At 43.0% G+C, this 19,042-nt stretch overlaps 1 protein-coding gene across 3 annotated transcripts in view; it reads right to left on the bottom strand.

The window, feature by feature from the left end:
• Positions 1 to 19,042, bottom strand: part of LOC126276820 (probable 39S ribosomal protein L45, mitochondrial) — an 80,035-nt gene that overhangs the window by 21,555 nt on the left and 39,438 nt on the right. For all 3 annotated transcript variants that reach the window (XM_049977309.1, XM_049977307.1, XM_049977308.1), the window contains exons 4-5: positions 6,094 to 6,245; positions 5,948 to 5,996 (exon numbers count right to left, since the gene is read on the bottom strand). In XM_049977309.1, the coding sequence (XP_049833266.1) occupies positions 5,948 to 5,996; positions 6,094 to 6,245 (201 nt within the window). The remainder of the gene's footprint in view (positions 1 to 5,947; positions 5,997 to 6,093; positions 6,246 to 19,042) is intronic.

A 19,042-nucleotide genomic window follows, 5' to 3' on the forward strand; every position in this document is an offset into this window, starting at 1 on the left:
ATCTGGAGAATGTGCTGGCCAGAGCAGCAACTGAACATTTTCTGCATCCAGAGAGGCCCGTACAGGACCTACAACATGTGGTCGTACATTATCCTGCTGAAATGAAAGGGTTCGCAGGGATCGAATGAAGGGTAGAGCCACGGGTCATAACAAATCTGAAATGTGACGTCCACTGTTCAAAGTGCCGTCAATGCGAACAAGAGGTGACCGAAACGTGTAACCAATGGGCCCCCATACCATCAGGCCGGGTGATACGCCAGTATGGCAATGACGAATATACGCTTCCAATGTGCGTTCACCACGATGTCGCCAAACACGGATACAACCATCATGAAGCTGTAAACAGAACCTGGATTCATGGGAAAAAATGATGTTTTGCCATTCATGCACCCAGGTTCGTCATTGAGTACACCATCGCAGGCGCTCCTGTCTGTGATGCAGGATCAAGGGTAACCGCAGCCACGGTCTCCGAGCTGATATTCCACGCTGCTGCAAATGTCGTCGAACTGTTCGTGCAGATGGTTGTTGTCTTGCAAATGTCACCATCGGTTGACTCAGGGATCGAGATGTGGCTGCACGATCCATTACAGCCATGCGGATAAGATGCCTGTCATCTCGACTGCTGGTGATATGAGGCCGTTGGGATCCAGCACGGCGTTCCGTATTACCCTCCTGAACCCACCGATTCCATATTCTGATAACAGTCATTGGATCTTGACCAATGGGAGAAGCAATGTGGCGATGCAATAAACCACAATCGTGATAGGCTACAATCCAATCTTTATCAAAGTCGGAAATGTGATGGTGCGCATTTCTCCTCCTTACACAAAGCATGACAACAACGTTTCACCAAGCAACGCTGGTCGACTGCTGTTTGTGTATTAGAAATTGGTTGGAAACTATCCTCATGTCAGCACGTTGTAGGTGTCGCCACCGGTGCCAGCCTTGAGTGAATGCTCTGAAAAGCTAATCATTTGCATATCACAGCATCTTCTTCCTGTCGATTAAATTTCGCGTCTGTAGCACGTCTTCTTCGTGATGTAGCAATTTTAATGGACAGTAGTGTATTAATCCACAATTATTCACATCAGTGTACTCGAGAACTGCAAATATGATGAATTCCACCATTTGTGACTTTTGCATTGTGAAGGTTCAAATATCGCATGTATGGGTACTACATGCTCTAAGCCATTATCAGTTGGCTTGTGCACAACACTGACCATTCCTATCTTGACTTGTTACTGCTTATGAGAAATGGTGTCTTTATGCTAACATACGGAAACAAAAGGAATGAGTGTGCCCAAACAAATCAGCAACTCCATGTACAAAGACCTGCATACATCCAGAAAACATAATGTTATGCACAGCGATGGTGTGGTGTACTATGAATTGCTTCCCCGGGGTGTAACCATCCCTGCTGACATTTATTGTTAACAATGCAATCCAGAAACAATGATCAGCAAGACTGTGTGAAATGATGCTACTCCATGATAACGACTGCCCACATTCTACTAGACACAGGAATGGCCGAGCGGTTCTGGGCGCTTCAGTCTGGAACCGTGTGAGCGCTATGGTTGCAGGTTCAAATCCTGCCTTGGGCATGGATGTGTGTGATGTCCTTAGGTTAGTTAGCTTTAAGTGGTTCTAAGTTCTAGTGCTCAGAGCCATTTGAACCATTTGCTAGACACAGAAAACACTGCACAGGAGTTGGGTTGGGGAGCCATTCTGCACCCACCTTATTCATCTCATCTTTATCCATCAGATTTTCACCTTTCCCTCTCTTTATCGAACAACCCTGAAGGAACACACCAAGTGATTTCTACTGTCATGGAATTGAAAAGTTACCCCAGTGTTGGCAGGCTGTTTTAAATAGTGTAGGAGAATGAAGGATTATAACAATATTGTGAAAAGGAAAGTTGCTGCTCCCCATATAGCGGAGAGGCTGAGTCGCAGACGGGCACAATGGAAACATTGTCACAAATATAGCTTTCAGCCAGTAAGGCCTTGGTCAAAATTAGACAAAACACACACACACACAAACACACACACACACACACACACACACAGTCACACAAATGCACCTCACACACACATGACTGCAGTCTCAGACAACTGAAGCCACATACACCAGTGCATGATGGGAGTGGCGACTGGGTGGTGTATGGAGGAGGCTGGGGCGGGGAGGGGAGGGATAGTACGGTAGAGGAGGCGGAGAGTGACATGCTACTGGGAGTGCGCAGAGATGACGTAAAAAGAGGGTAGGGCAGCTACAGGAGGTTATACAGAGACCTGGGGAGGTGAGCAGAGCATAGCGAAAAAGGACAGAAGTAAGAAGACTGGGTGCGATGGAGGCATGAGGGCTGTGTAGTGCTGGCATGGGACCAGAGAATGGGCTGGATGGGAGACGACAATGAGGTTGAGGCCAGGAGGGTTATGGAAACGTATGATATATTGCAGGGAAAGTTCCCATGTGCACAATTCAGAAAATCTGGTGTTGGTGGGAAGCAGTCATTGAAATGAAGGATGTCATGTTTGGCAGCATGCTCAGAAACAAGATAGTCCAGTTGTTTCTTGGCCACAGTTTGTCAATAGCCATTCATGCTGATGGACAGCTTCTTGGTTGTCATGCCCATATAGAATTCAGCACAGAGGTTGCAGCTTAGCTTGTAGATCACATGACTGGTTTCACAGATAGCACTGCCTTTGATGGGATAGGTCATGTTTGTGACTGGACTGGAGCAGGTTGAGGTGGGAGAATGTATAGGACAGGTCTTGCATCTAGGTCTATTACAGGCGTATGAGCCATGAGGTAAGGGGTTGTGAGCAGGGGTTGCGTAGGGATGGACGAGCATATTGTGTAGTTTCAGTGGACCGCAGAATAACACATGATGTAAAAGACATGGACAGCCGAAAAATTGTGTACCATAGTTACTTCAAATCTGTTGTCAGATATGGCATACTTTTTTGGGGCAATTCAAGTTATATAGTGCGGATATTAAAACTTAAAAAAAGAATCATTACGAATATGTGTGCTGCACAGCCAAGAACCTCATGTTGCACATTGTTTAAAAAATTAAATATATTATCTGTTCCGTCACTATACATTTTTGAAATTCTAATTTTCCTGTGCAGTAAATCTGAACTTTTCAAAGAATTTCATTTCAAACATAATTACACAACAAGGCAAAAACAAAATTTTATGCTCCCTCCACACCAATTAAAGCTATATTCTATGACTCCTCAATAAATGAGCATGAAAATATACAAGAAATTAAAGGACTGTGATATTTTGAGCATGGAAATGGGTCATCTAAAGAAAAACTTACATGAACTCTTAGTGGAAAAATGTTATTATTCAGTGGAGGAGTTTATGAATGCTGAGGTGATAATTTAAACAGGGCAACTAACATCTATGAAAAAAAGTACAAAAATGTAAAAGTATTGTACTGGTAGAAAATTGTTTGATAACTATACTTGTTATTATTTTTAAGTCTGTAAACTCAATCCCCAAAATTATATACTTACTTGTTTCCAGTACGACAGATCACATGATCAGAATATTATATGTTATGCAATAAAATAAATGAAATCAAATCAAATCACTGTGGGAGGGGTGGGAAGGATAGTGGGCAGGGCATTTCCCATTTCAGGATACGACAAGAGGCAGTTGAAACCCTGGCGAAGAATGTAATTCAGTTGCTCCAGTCATGACTGGTACTAAGTTATGAGGGGAATGCTCCTCTGTGGCCAGACAGTGAGATTTTACCCTGAAATGGGAAATGCCCTGCCCACTATCCTTCCCACCCCTCCTACAGTGGCATTCCACCATCCATGGAACCTGCACAATAAACCATCAATCCCTACACAACCTCAGCTCCCAACCCCTTAAATCATGGCACATACCCCAGTAATACACCTAGATGCAAGACCTGTCCTATACATCCTCCCATCACCACCTACTCCAGTCCAGTCACAAACAGCACCTATCCCATCAAAGGCAGGGCTACCTGTGAAACCAGCCTCTGTGATCTACAAGCTAAGCTGCAACCACTGTGCTGAACTCTATGTGGGCATGACAACCAACAAGATGTTTGTCTGCTTGAATGGCAACTGACAAACTGTGGCCAAGTAACAAGTGGAGCACCCTGTTGCGGAGCACGCCGGCCAAACATGACATCCCTCATTTCAATGACTGCTTCACAGTCACAGCCTGTGTCATATGGATCCTTCCCACCAACATCAGCTTTTCTGAATTGTGCAGGTGGGAACTTCCCTGCAATACACCTACGTGTAAGGATGTTCGAACTGTATCATTGGCATATTTCCACATTTCTGCGAAAACTTGGTCTTCTCTGCGTACCAATTTTTCATCTCTCTGAGTGCTGTTTACACCTCTTGGATTGTTGGAGGATTTATGAAATCAGGTGGAGTCTTGATAGGTGTGTCTGTATTAATTGCTAAAAGTTCCTGGGGTTCTTCACAATTCAAAAGTTTACTAAATGCTTTTGCCATGATTTTGGCATTTTCCTTGTCATTACATGCTGTTTTCAGCATTAACGTGGGAGGGCAAATTTTTGTAACTGTCTTCCAAACATTTTGTAGAAGTCTCTGGAATTGGTTTTGTGGTTATTTTCTTCTACTGAGTCAATTAGATCTTTCTGTGATTGTCTCTTGGTTTGCCTGATAATTTGTGTGAACTTTTTCCTGACATTTTTGAGGTTGCTTGCATTTTCTTCTGTTTTAAATACAGGTTCGAACCATGCATGATGTCTTACTTCATGAATTTTGTCACATTCTGAATTCCACCAGACAGGTCTTTTACCTGGGTTCAATGGGGACAAATTTTCTGCTTGTTGCCTGAGAATTTGAACTCATGTTTAATAAAACAAAATGCACTCTATTATCATGAGTCAACACTGAAAACATTAATGACATGAAATTATATGATCTCTACAGTTCTTACACAAACACTGCACATAAATAATTTGAGGCTTTCGGAAAGCTATCAATGTTGTCAGTCTTCTTTTTGGTGAAATGTTACCTTCATCCTTATTTACAGTCCACCAACAACTTTCCATATGTGCACACACTGCACTAATAAGGTTTTGTTCATTAATAACAACTTCATAAAGCTATTGGCATTAAGAAATAGTTGTGCAGCTTAGCATTTTAACAACAATAAAATTCTGTTCTACCCTATGGTGTACTATCTACAGATGCTCGTTTTCCCACAGTAAAACAGTTACAACCAGCCAAAATTCTTATGTCTTTCATTTTGTCAAAATTCCACAGTTTTAACCAGCAACTTCCCCTAAAATGAAACTGCAACTCTTTGGTAGTGTATTTACTTGTGTTGACCCATCTGATAGATAAGATAAAAAGTGTGTGTCAGATCAGATCTCAAACCTGGATCCATGTTCACATCCATGCCCAGCATACAGTTTTAATCTGTCACATGAGGCATACAACTTTCATTCACTCCATATTTTAGAAGTTTCAAATCATATTATGACATTTATTAATACAACCTTTTTTAAAGTTTGTCCTTTCATACTAGTGACACATTTTTCCTCTTCGAATATTTACTCCTTTCTTGCTCTCTTTTTTGCTACCTGTAGACTACTGTCAAAATTTATTATTTGCATTTTACTTTCTTTTCACACTTCACTGATCATCTTATGCAATTGGTGCAGATCACATCAGCAAACTTTTAATTGAAAGAAATACATGACCAGTTAAAGTAGGATTATAAATTATCTTGAAATAAAGGAATTTCAGATAAGCAAAATAAATATAATTAGATGTAGAGTGATATTCTAGCCAAAATGAATAATGAGATTCAAAAATTCAACCTCTGTGTGTTTCTAGATAAATAGAAAAAAAAACAAGATTCCAAATGAGTCTATTTAGCGCAAAAAAAAAAAAACAAGTTTTCTGTTGTACTCACTGGATAGGCACGTTCAGTAACAAACTGTTGTAACTTCTCAAAATCCTTGCTGTATCGACAGAAAATAAAACAACTTTAGTGTATTGTTACATATTGGTGTCTTGTGTTTTAAAACTATGATACAATACTGTCTGCACAGTTTTTACCTTGCCATGCAGTTGTGAGCATTTATGTAAATTTCTTGTGCGGCATCTGTGAAGACCTGAGTGTTGAACTCTTCTTCAAAGGAGCGGATCTTACGAATGGCCATCATTGACTTGCTTTTCTTTTCAACCATTTCAAATTTCTGCTTTGCTCCCTGAAACACAACGCCCAGAAACTGAAAAGCTGTAATGTTTTGGGTACCAACCTGTACGCTGTGTCAACAGATATACGTGTCATTAAAATTTCCTGGAGTTATATACTTAAAAACAAATAATGTGTTCTATCACAATGGTGCGCACTTAAGAAGGCAGGCAGTGGGACGATGTGTAGTGGCGAGGCGCAGTGTACCCTGCTATGCTCCAGCCAACACTGTCATTCTGCTGTGTCTACGTGTACTGTGCAATTCTAAGTGTGTCCTGTTCACTTAGTGTCTTTTATGTTAATATACGTATGGTGAGGGAATTTTGTCAGCCACTTTTGCATTCTTTTATGGGTGGCATAAAGCAAACACACCAAATATTTCATTAAGAAGTGACAGAAATATTTTTCTGGACTTGTACACTCATCTAGGGAGAGTCCGAAGCAGCAACAGTGGCCCATTGTGGCACTTACTTGAATGTTGCCAGTTACTTGGATAGGTGACAGCTGGGGTATGTGGGATGAAGGGAGACGGAGAGCACACTGTCCATGCCGCAATGTATTCTCCATCCCTCTCTGCACAGAACCCATCATTCAGCTGCCTTCTTAGTTGCACACCACTACAACAATATGCAGTGTAGATAAAAGAGAATTATAGATCTTTTGTTGTTTACAGCCCCCAGCCCCCCCTCCCATTCCCACTCTCTCTCTCTCTCTCTCTCTCTCTCTCTCTCCCCCCCCCCCTTTCCCCCTTCCCCCTGTCCCACCATATTACTCTTCTGCAACATATCTATCCACATTTTTACCTGGATTCTGCAAATCACCATAAAGTGCATGGTATAGGGTACTTAGAACAGCAACATTTATCTCAATAAATTTGTTTATCTGCCTCTGGATCACTTTAATTAGGTCCAATCTTGTCTTTGTGATCCCTTCGGGTCCGATATGTATTGTGTAGTAATATATTCAAAGCTTTGTAAGTAAGCTTTCATGGTGTACTCTGCATCATCTTCATGTATCTGCCAATTCAGTTTTATCAGCATCTTCGTGATGCTCTGCCATGGATCAAACGAACCTGCGACTGTTCATTCATGCTGTCCTTCTTTGTATATGTTCAATATCCCCTGTCAGATATATTTCTTACACGTCCCACACACACTTTAAGCAGTAATCTAGGATTTAATGCACAAGTGTTTTGTAAGCAATTGCCACTATAGACTTATTTAATTTCTCTAGCATTCTACTAATGGACTGCAGTCTGCAACATGTTTTATATACAACTGAACTTATGTGATTGTTAAACTTCGTTTCCTACCTACTATTACACCGAGGCATTTGTGAGAGTTCAATGATTCCAAATATGATTCGTTGATACAGTAGTCATAGGATATTATGCTCTTTCCTATTGCGAAATGCACAATTTTCCACTTATCAGCACTTTAAGAACTGCTAATCTGTATACCACTTTGAAGTGTTACAAACATATGACTGAATATTTGTGCACTTTTTTTCAGGTAGTGCTTAATTACAGTTAACTGCATCCTTCAAAAGATATTCGAGGTTAATACTGTCTACAAGGTCTTTAATATACAGCATGAACAGCAAGGGTTCAAGCACACTTCCCTGCAGCACTCCTAAACTTATTACTTGTCTTATGTTTTTATTTATCCTATTCTGTGGGCATACATGAATCAGTGCTACCTGGTCACTGAAGAAGTGAGCATATAGTTTACGGAATGTTGATTAGAAAATTCATAAATGAAAGAATTAAAGAACAAAACAAAAAAATTGAGAGAATATATACATAACATATCACAGAAAAATGTTCTCATCTACTGTTAGGAACTCTTGCGCACAAAAGAAGGAATGTGTCACAAGGAAACTACAAAACTCTGGTTTGAATATTTGTTTTTATAACTCTTTTCTTTTTTAGTTCTACTGAAGGCCTACTGGAAATGAAATCTGCTGCATAGTGCACACCTTGCTGTACAATGCTTAAGGAAATATTGTCCAAGTGTGTGTCATCTTTCCATCTAGTGTTCACTGATTGGATGTTGCAGTTCCATCTGAAAGAGTCAATGTTCTCCACAACAAATCCCATTACGGAATACAGGAAGACACCTGAACAACAACCTACATGAAATTTGCGAATTGACAACACAGATCACTCTGACCATCCTTTTCTGGGCTACGAATATTCTTGGTGAGTGCACAGCGCTGCCACAAAGTAGAATGCTGTACAAGATAATAGAGCGAAAGCAATCAAAGTACACAAGCCTTCATGTTTCAATGTCCCAGACAGTGGAGATCATTCATAGTGTAGATAGCAGCACTCAATTTCTGCACACGATCTTGAACATGATACTTCCAAAAATGTTTTCCATATATTCTCAGTCCTAGCAATTTAAAGTGGTTGACTTCTTTGAATTTTTACCACCCTGAGACAATGAAACTGCTTCCTACACAAATCACTTGTCAGAAATAGTATGCATTCTGTTTTGTTGCAATTAAGTGTCGATCTTTTATCAGAAAACCACATGCTGATGGTTCTGATTACCCTGTTAGTTACATCGTTTATTTTATGTTCCACATAATAACAATTGATATATGTCAAGATAAACAACAGACACAGAACAGAAGGCTGTGGCACTTAAGGTGACCCCAGTTAGATTTAAAACCATGTCCTGTTTGTTGAGACTGGAGGACAACTTTCTGCTTCCTACATTCTAGATATGATGTAAACCATTGTTTAACTTTTTCTCTAGTCCCATAATATTCCATGGTCCATACAATCATATTCTTTTGTTAAATCAAAGAAAATACTTACTGTCCTCAACCTATTAGTCATCGTAACTGCAGTCTCCTTCACATCTCCTGTGGAGCAAGCTACGTAAATTTAAGTATTAACTGTGTTTTCCTTACTTGTCACTTCTTTTTCTGTGTGTTTTTGCTTTTAGGAAGCTTTAATTTTCAAGTACTAGTAATAGTGTTCCATACATTCCGTGTTTGTTTCGAATACAGTCCAGCTTATTTTCATTGTTTCCAACAAGAAGTGTCCAGTAACCACAGTTTAGTCAGCTATCAGCCGCCTTTAGTGAATTAGCAGGCTTGTTAAAAGCTGATTAATTAACTCTCTACAGTAAATTGTTGATTTCTTAGGATGGAGAGGATGTGAGACTGATGTGTATGGATGCAGAAGGAGCTGGCCACTGTTCGTGAACAGCCGAATGTGCTGATGCCTGCAATCAGCCGTCTTCAAGCTTCTGCCTCGGAGTGCAGCGGCAGTGGGGAGTCTGGTGCATCGCATGGTACACCCCAGGTCTTACATGCTTCACCCACAGTCCCTGCTGCTGAGACGTCTTTGCAGGTAACAGGTGCGCTTGGGCCACCTGCTCCTCAAGGGGAGTGGCAGGTTCAACGGCGTTCGCGTTGCACGAGGCGGAGGGTCAATGTGGAGGCTGGCCACGTGGCATCGCCCGCTCTGCCTGTGAGTGGATATGTGGCCGCTCCTTCAGCAAGGTCCGAGCAGGCTCAGGGAGGGGGGGGGGGGGGGGGGGTTATTAGTGATTGGGAGCTCCAATGTTAGGCGGGTGATGAAGGACCTTAGGAAAATAGCGGAAAGGTCGGGGAAGAAGGCCAGCGTTCCCTCTGTCTGCTTGCCGGGGGGTCTTATCCGAGATGTGGAGGAGGCCCTGCAGGCGGTGATAGAGAGAACTGGGTGCACCCAACTTCAAATTGTTGCTCATGTCAGCACCAATGATTCCTGTTGTCTGGGTTCAGAGGTTATCCTCAGTTCATACAGGCGGTTGGCAGAGTTGGTGAAGGCGGAAAGCCTCGCTTGCAGGGTGGAATCTGAGCAAACTATTTGTAGTATCATTCCCAGAACCGGTCGCGGTCCTCTGGTTTGGAGCCGAGTGGAAGGTTTAAACCAGAGGCTCAGACGCAGAGATATCTGGGGTGCAAATTTCTCGACCTCGGGTGGAGAGACATAGGGTCCCCCTGAATAGGTAAGGCATGCACTACACGCAAGAAGTGGCTACAAGGGTAGCGGAGTACATGTGGAGTGCACATGTGGGTTTTTTAGGTTAGAGAATTCCCTCCCTAGGCTCGACAAGATGCCTCCTGAGACGCGACAAGATAGCAGTAGGCAAAATGCAACAGGAAATGACAATATTAATGTGGTAATATTAAACTGCAGGAGCATCTATAGAAAGGTCCCAGAACTGCTCTCATTAATAAACGGTCACAATGCCCACATAATACCAGGGACGGAAAATGGCTGAAACCAGATGTAAACAGTAAAGAAATTCTAAACTCAGATTGGAATGTATACCGCAGAGACAGGCTGGACACTGAAGGGGGAGGCGTGTTTATAGTGATAAAAAGTGCAATAGTATCGAAGGAAACTGACGGAGATCCGAAATGTGAAATAATTTGGGCGAAGGTCATGGTTAAAGCAGGCTCAAACATGGTAGTTGGATGTCTCTGTAGGCCCCCTGGTTCAGCAGCTGTTGTGGCAGAACACCTGAAGGAAACTTTCGAAAATATTTCAAGTAGATTTCCCGACAATGTTATAGTTCTGGGTGGAGATTTTAATTTACCAGATATAGACTGGGAGACACAAACATTTATATCAGGTGGCAGGGACAAAGAATCCAGTGAAATTTTTTTAAGAGCATTATCTGAAAACTACCTCGAGCAGTTAAACAGAGAACCGACACATGGTGATAACATATTAGACCTTCTGGTGACAAACAGATATGAACTATTTGAAACAGTAAAAGCAGAACAGGGAATCAGCAATCATAAAGTGGTTACACAATCGGTGATTTCAGCGGCAAATAGAAATATTAAAAAATGTAGGAAGATAGCAAAAGTGACAAAAAGCAGATTTCAGAGTACTTGATGGTTCAACACTTGACAAAAAATCCTAAGAAATTTTGGTCTTATGTCAAAGCGGTAGATGGATCAAAACAAAATGTCCAGACACACTTTGACCAAAATGGTACCGAAACAGAGGATGACAGACTAAAGGTCGAAATACTAAATGTCTTCTTCCAAAGCTGTTTCACAGAGGAAGACTGCACTGTAGTTCCTTCTCTAGATTTGTCGCATAGATGACAAAATGGGAGTTATCAAAATAGATGACAGAAGGATAGAAAAACAATTAAAATCGCTCAAAGAAGGAAAGGCTTTTGGACCTGATGGGATACCAGTTCGATTTTACACAGAGTATGCGAAGGAACTTGCCCCCCTTCTGGCAGCGGTGTACTGTAGGTCTCTAGAAGAGTGTAGCATTCCAAAAGATTGGAAAAGGGCACAGGTCATCACCGTTTTCAAGAAGGGGTGTGGAACATATGTGCAGAACTATAGACCTATATCTATATCGTCAATCAGTTGTAGAATATTGGAACACGTATTATGTTTCAGTATAATGACTTTTCTGGAGACTAGAAATCTAATCTCTAGGAATCAGCATGGGTTTAGAAGAAGACAATTGTGTGAAACCCAGCTCACGCTATTCATCCACGAGACTCAGAGGGCCATACACATGGGTTCCCAGGTAGATGCCGTCTTGACTTCTGCAAGGCATCTGATACAGTTCCCCACAGTCGTTTAATGAACAAAGTAAGAGCATATGGACTATCAGACCAATCGTGTGATTGGATTGAAGAGTTCCTAGATAACAGACCGCAGCATGTCATTCTCAATGGAGAAAAGTCTTCCAAAGTAAGAATGATTTCAGGTGTGCCACAGGGGAGTGTCGTAGGACTGTTGATATTCACAATATATATAAATGATCTTGTGAATAACATCAGAAGTTCACTGAGGCTTTTTGCAGATGATGCTGTAGTATATCAAGAGATTGTAACAATGGAAAATTGTACTGAAATGCAGGAGGATCTGAAATGAATTGACACATCCTGCAGGGAGTGGCAAGTGTAATGTGCTGCGAATACATAGAAAGAAAGATCCTTTATCATTTAGCTACAATATAGCATGTCACAACTGGAAGCAGTTAATTCCATAAATTATCTGGGAGTATACATTAGAAGTGCTTTAAAATGGAATGACCTTATAAAATTAATCGTCGGTAAAGCAGATGCCAGACTGAGATTCATTGGAAGAATCGTAAGGAAATGCAGTCCGAAAACAAAGGAAGTAGGTTACAGTACACTTGTTCGCTCACTGCTCCCATACCTGGGTTGCAGGCGGCAATGAAGAGAATGCTGACCAGGGAGACGCCTGTTGGCTCGCACACTGGGAACAGGCAGCTACCAAGTGCTCCATTTCTCTGTCAATACCAGGCCAGTACACATGTCTGCAAGCCAAGGTTTTAGTACGGGAAACACCCTAGTGCCCCTCATGTAATAACGTGAGGACCTCCCTTCGCAAACTTGCAGGAACAACCACGCGAGGAGCTGTATCATCAGTAGCCAGAAGGAGAACTCCTTCCAAGACTGAGAGGAGGTCTCGTAGAACAAAATAATTACGAAGAGGGTCCGTGGCCCGGCCTGGGGGTCAGGACGACCATCCCTGCTGAACGAGGTGAACTACTTGCCGGGAACCATGTCAGCTGCCGTTTCCCTGGCGACTCTAGAACTAGTGATCAGGAAGCCATCAACCGCTTGGTGGGACGCCACATCCGAATGAAAACACATAATCTCCTCAAAATCGGACTTAGGATCCGGGCCCACCGGAAGACGGGAAAGAGTGTCGGCGTTGGCATGCTGTCCGGTAGGGCAAAAATGAATGTACTGGTACTTAGAGAGGAACAATGCCCAGTGCTGCAGTCCGTGGGCCGCCCTATCTGGTATCTGAGAGGTGGGCCCAAATAACGATATTAATGGCTTATGGTCAGTGAGTAACTGAAATTTCGTGCCATACAAGAAAGGGTGAACCTTGGTAACAGCGTAGACAATGGCCAAAGCCTCTTTTTCCACCTGGGAGTAATGGGACTGCGCGGGACTAAGAGTTTTAGATGCAAACGCCAGTGGCTGCTTGGAGCCATCCGCATTGCGATGGGCCAGGACCGCCCCCACCCCATACTACGAAGCATCTGTAGCCAGGACCAATGGCTTATTGGGGTAAAAAGTAGCCAAACAAGGCACTAACGTGATGAGGCCCTTCAACGAGGTGAACGCTTGCTTGCATGCAGGCGACCAATCAAAAGGAACACCCTTGTGCAGAAGGCAGTACAGGGGGCGGGCTATGGTGGAAGCCCTGGGAATGAACCGGTGGTAATAGGCAATCTTGCCTAAAAATGCTTGTAACTCCTTCAGCTAAGCGGGCCACGGAAGGTCGACGAAACCTTGGACCAAACTTCCTAGCAGCTGGATGCCGTGCAGAGAGATGGTGTCGCCCACATACTCAATGGACGGTTGGAAGAAGTTCGACTTACGCAGGTTGCAACGCAGGCTCACGGACCTGATTTTGAGAAAGAGGGATCGAAGGTTGTGCAAGTGTTCCTTCGTGCTGCGACCTGTGACAATTATGTCGACCAGGTAATTAATACAATGAGGGATTGTCGATGTGACATGCTCAAGATAATGCTGAAATATCGCCAGGGCATTGGATATACCAAAGGCCAACCGCTGGTATTGGTAAAAGCCAAACGAGGTGCTGACGACTGCCAGCTGTTTGGAGTCCTCATCAAGTGGTATCTGACAATAAGCCTCTGAAAGATCGATTTTCAAAAAATATTGGCCTCCCGCCGTGGCGGAAAACAATTCATCAGAATGAGGCAAGGGAAAGGTGTCCACCACCAATTGAGAATTAATGGTGGCCTTGAAATCGCCACAAAGACGTAATTTTCCTGAGGGTTTCCTGACAATAACAAGAGGCGAAGCCCACTCACTAGAAGAAATGGGAAGAACGACCCAGAGGGCTGTCAGCCGGTCTAGCTCTGCTTTTACCTGAGGGCGGAGAGCCAAGGGGATCTGCCTTGCGTGTAGAAAATTCGGGCGAGCCGACGCCTTCAATGTTAAGTGAACTTCAAAGTCGGAAACATGCCCCAGGCCCTCCTCAAAGACATCCTGAAAGTCAGAGATCAAAGATTCCAATGATTGATAGGGAACGTCTTCAGAGACCAACTGTACAGTGTCTGTGATAGAAAAACCGAAAGCTTGAAAGCCATCCAATCCAAAAAGGTTAGCGGAGCTCGCATCACTAACAACAATAAGAGGCCGAGTGACTGATTTGTAAGTACTGTCGGTAGTGAATTGACCCAGTAGGGGAATGAACTGTTTACCATAACCGCGTAGACGCCGGTAAACTGGTGCCAACGGGGACGACCCAAGGTCGGAGTAAGTTTGTGCATTCAACAAGGAGACTGCCGCGCCCGTATCTACTTGTAGTTGTAATCGGCACGACCGAGCCGACACCTTGATAAAGAGTTTGTGTGCCAATGCGTCGGGAGTCTGGCCCAATGAAACTTCTTGAATGTCAACGTCCATGTCCTCTGTACCTGCTTCCTTCGATTTTTTTGAGGATGAGCGGCAAACTTTAGCAAGGTGTCCTTTTTAATTACATTTGCAACAAATGGCCCAATGCTGGGGGCACTCTGACCGATCATGATGTATATAGCACGACACACAGGACGGCAACAGGGGCCGGCGGCTGGAACTCTGTTTACGCGCCGTGCGGGAGCGGCCGCAACGGCCGGATTGTACTGCTCGCACGTCATCCATCCTGGACGCAATAGGCGTGGCCGCACCGCCCTGAACCAACACAACGTCGCACCACGCTTCCAACTGTTGACCTGTGGCGTGAGAGACTTCATACGATTAAGCAATGGACAAGACTTCCTCGAGGGAAGGGTGTTCCAACTGCAGGGCCCGTTGCTGGATCTCCCTATCAGGGGCCGAACGAACAATGACGTCGTGCACCATAACATGGGCATACGCCTCTCGCGACTGCTCCGTGACAAAATGACACTTGCGACTAAGATCGTGCAGGGTAGCAGCCCACGCCCGGTAAGACTGATGGGGCTGTTTCTTGCATTGATAGAACTTGACCCTAGCCGCCACAACATGCGTGCGGCAGCAATAATATGAAGAAATCAATGAGCACAATGCGTCAAATGACAAGGACAAGGGTTCCTGCAATGGCGCTAGCTGCCGCAAAACTTGATACAACGAGGGAGATATCCAAGACAAGAAAAGAGCACAACATACCTCCGCATCGGCAACATAAAACGCCTGGAAATGCTGTCGAAGGCGATGTTCATTTGCATCCCAATCCTCCACCGTCTCGTCATACGGGGGAAAGGGAGGAGGGAACAGCGCTGGAGCAGACTGCATGGAGAGCAACGCCAGAAGCACTTGTTTCATGGTGTCCATGAGCTCCGTCTGCTGCTCAACTAAAACCTGCACTAAATCCTCCATGCCGTGGATAAGCTGCGAAACCAGAACAATGACGCAAAATACGAAGAACGATCCCATCCTCATCGCCAATTGTGTGGTAACACGATTCAAGATTCCGTCGCAATTCACCTAGTGTAGTCCGGGAACTGTCCGCTAGGTATGCCCAATGTGAACTGGCTGGGCACTGCCCGTGCTGCCTGAGTTCTTGTTGTTCCGCCGGCAGAGGGTGCGGCAAAATTCTCGCGTGCCTTCTGGTGGGCAGGACTTTACTTGCGGCAACTACTGTCAGTGATGCGCCGTGCCAATGTGCGCCTCCCGCGAACTTTCTGGTGGTTACTGCAGTATGCACTACAGTTTGCAGCAATAAATTGTGCATCCATATTCTACCTTGGTACTTCTTTCACAATTTATCATTTAGTTTTAATTTTGTTCTGAGAGCTTTCTATTCTCCTGGCACAATTCACTGCTTTAGTGTGTCTGAGGACATTCTTCAATACTTGCGGTATTGTCTATACTAAAATTCTATTAGCGGTATCTGACTGTTCTTTATACTAAGACACAACTTTCATATTCTCTTACATCTCTCAATGAATTTCCGTCTAACATAAGGAAACAACTTCCTTTTGGAAGCTATGATTTAGCACATATATGTCATCTTCATGATTCTCTGATATTATGTATGTAACAATAAAGAGCTAGTATGTGGGACAGCAAGTGTAATTACTTCCAGTCACGATTGTTTTGAATCTACATGAGAAATAATTATTTATTAGAGGCTAGATAGATTCCATAACAAGTTTCTCATTGTGACTTTCTTGCAAATAACATGTTGGTGCAGTATGTACACTAATGTTTGTGGAAACAGCAGCACTAAGGAAGAATAGCTGAAATAATATAAAATTGGAGTATGCAAAGGAACTTGCCCCCTTCTTGCAGCAGTGTATCGTAGGTCTCTAGAAGAGCGTAGCATTCCAAAAGATTGGAAAAGGGCACAGGTCAATCCCGTTTTCAACAAGGGACATCGAACAGATGTGCAGAACTATAGATCTATATCTCTAACGTCGATCAGTTGTAGAATTTTGGAACATGTATTATGTTCCAGTATAATGACTTTTCTGGAAACTAGAAATCTACTCTGTAGGAATCAGCATGGGTTTTGAAAAAAATGGTCGCGTGAAACCCAGCTCGCGCTATTCGTCCATGAGATGCAGAGGGCCATAGACACGGGTTCACAGGTAGATGCCGTGTTTCTTGACTTCCGCAAGGCGTTCGATACAGTTCCCCACAGTCATTTAATGAACAAAGTAAGAGCATATGGACTATCAGACCAATTGTGTGATTGGATTGAAGAGTTCCTAGATAACAGAACGCACCATGTCATTCTCAATGGAGAGAAGTCTTCCGAAGTAAGAGTGATTTCAGGTGTGCCGCAGGGAAGTGTCATAGGACCGTTGCTATTCACAATATACATAAATGACCTTGTGGATGACATCGGAAGTTCACTGAGGCTTTTTGCAAATAATGCTGTGGTGTATCGAGAGGTTGTAACAATTGCAAATTGTACTGAAATGCAGGAGGATCGGCAGCAAATTGACGCATGGTGCAGGGAATGGCAATTGAATCTCAATGTAGACGAGTGTAATGTTCTGCGAATATATAGAGAGATAGATCCCTTATCATTTAGCTACAAAATAGCAGGTCAGCAACTAGAAGCAGTTAATTCCATAAATTATCTGGGAGTAGGCAATAGGAGTGATTTAAAATGGAATGATCATATAAAGTTGATTGTCGGTAAAGCAGATGCCAGACAGACTGAGATTCATTGGAAGAATCCTAAAGAAATACAATCCGAAAAGAAAGGAAGTAGGTTACAGTACGCTTGTTCGCCCACTGCTTGAATACTGCTCAGCAGTGTGGGATCCGTACCAGATAAGGTTGATAGAAGAGATAGAGAAGATCTAACGGAGAGCAGCGCACTTCATTACAGGACCATTTAGCAATCGCGAAAGCATTATGGAGATGATAGATAAACTCCAGTGGAAAACTCTGCAGGAGAGATATTCAGTAGCTCGGTACGGGCTTTTGTTAATGTTTCAAGAACTTACCTTCACCGAAGAGTCAAGCAGTATATTGCTCCCTCCTATGTATATCCTGCGAAGAGACCATGAGGATAAAATCAGATAGATTAAGAGCCCACACAGAAGCATACAGACAATCCTTCTTTCCACAAACAATACGAGACTGGAATAGAAGGGAGAACTGATAGAGGTACTCAAGATACCCTCCGCCACACACCGTCAGGTGACTTGCGGAGTATGGATGTACATGTAGATGTAGATGAAGCTTAAGGTTTAACATCCCACTCATGATGAACTCATTACAGGCACAGCACACACTAGAAATATAATTAAATGATGTGTGAAAACATGGAAAACGTAAGTCTGGATGACTGGGTGGGGATCTGGACCCTTCTCTAAACAAATGCAACTCCAGTGTGATGATTAATGTGCCACTTCACTCAATGAAGACAAGCAGATCAGAGTACCAGCATTAAATCACTAAAGTTGCAAAGAGATGGCTTACCCATTGACATAGCCACACACTTTCAAGTGACTCAAAGGTTAGTGTTACACTCAGCCAATGAAGAACCATACAAGTGAAACAATAAAAGTACGTGCTGATGTGTTTCATTGATATTAAAGGATTTAATATCGGTATATGAGTCTTGACTGAATGCAGCAGAATGACAAGTCTGTGGAAAATGAGTTGTTTACACTCTGATGTGGTTTATTACAGGATACACTGTTGTAAAGCTGATTCATGTGAAACCAGTGGATAAAATAAGGTCACGTGCGACACAGGTGTATTAAATCACTCAATATGACACACCACAGCTTGGTTGTCATTTCCTCTGTAGCTATAATAGATCGTATCACCATCAAAGCACTGCAATGTGTGTGGACGCATCTACATCAGTGGCTGGATGCCACCTGCTTTGGAATAAATTGGTTTTTTAGATGGCTTCAACTATCACAGATAATATACATCTTTAATTGTAATAAGCAATAGAATGTTGTCATAATCATGCTGAACAACAAAATTTAGTGTTTTGGACATTTCCATTTCAAACTGTCCTACGGTTAAAGCTTGATGGGCATGCACCATCAATACTACTATGCTAACTGCTTCCTAGAGGCTTGCATTGCTAAGCAGCTTGGCAGATAAAAGCAAAGTTTGATGGCTTGGTTTACCACTGGATAAATGTGATCTGGATTCCTATATACTGAGGAATAACTGAAGAGAAATTGCTGCATTGCAGAGGATTTAGGACCGTAGGTACTGCTCTTACGTCCAGCAACACCACATTATATTTGAGCAGGACAACTCTCTGTCACACAGAGTAAGAAAGCGCAAGATGCCTTTGAATAATGATAGGTGACACTGCTTA

Source organism: Schistocerca gregaria, chromosome 1 (genome assembly GCF_023897955.1).
Source record: "Schistocerca gregaria isolate iqSchGreg1 chromosome 1, iqSchGreg1.2, whole genome shotgun sequence".
Taxonomy (NCBI): domain Eukaryota; kingdom Metazoa; phylum Arthropoda; class Insecta; order Orthoptera; family Acrididae; genus Schistocerca; species Schistocerca gregaria.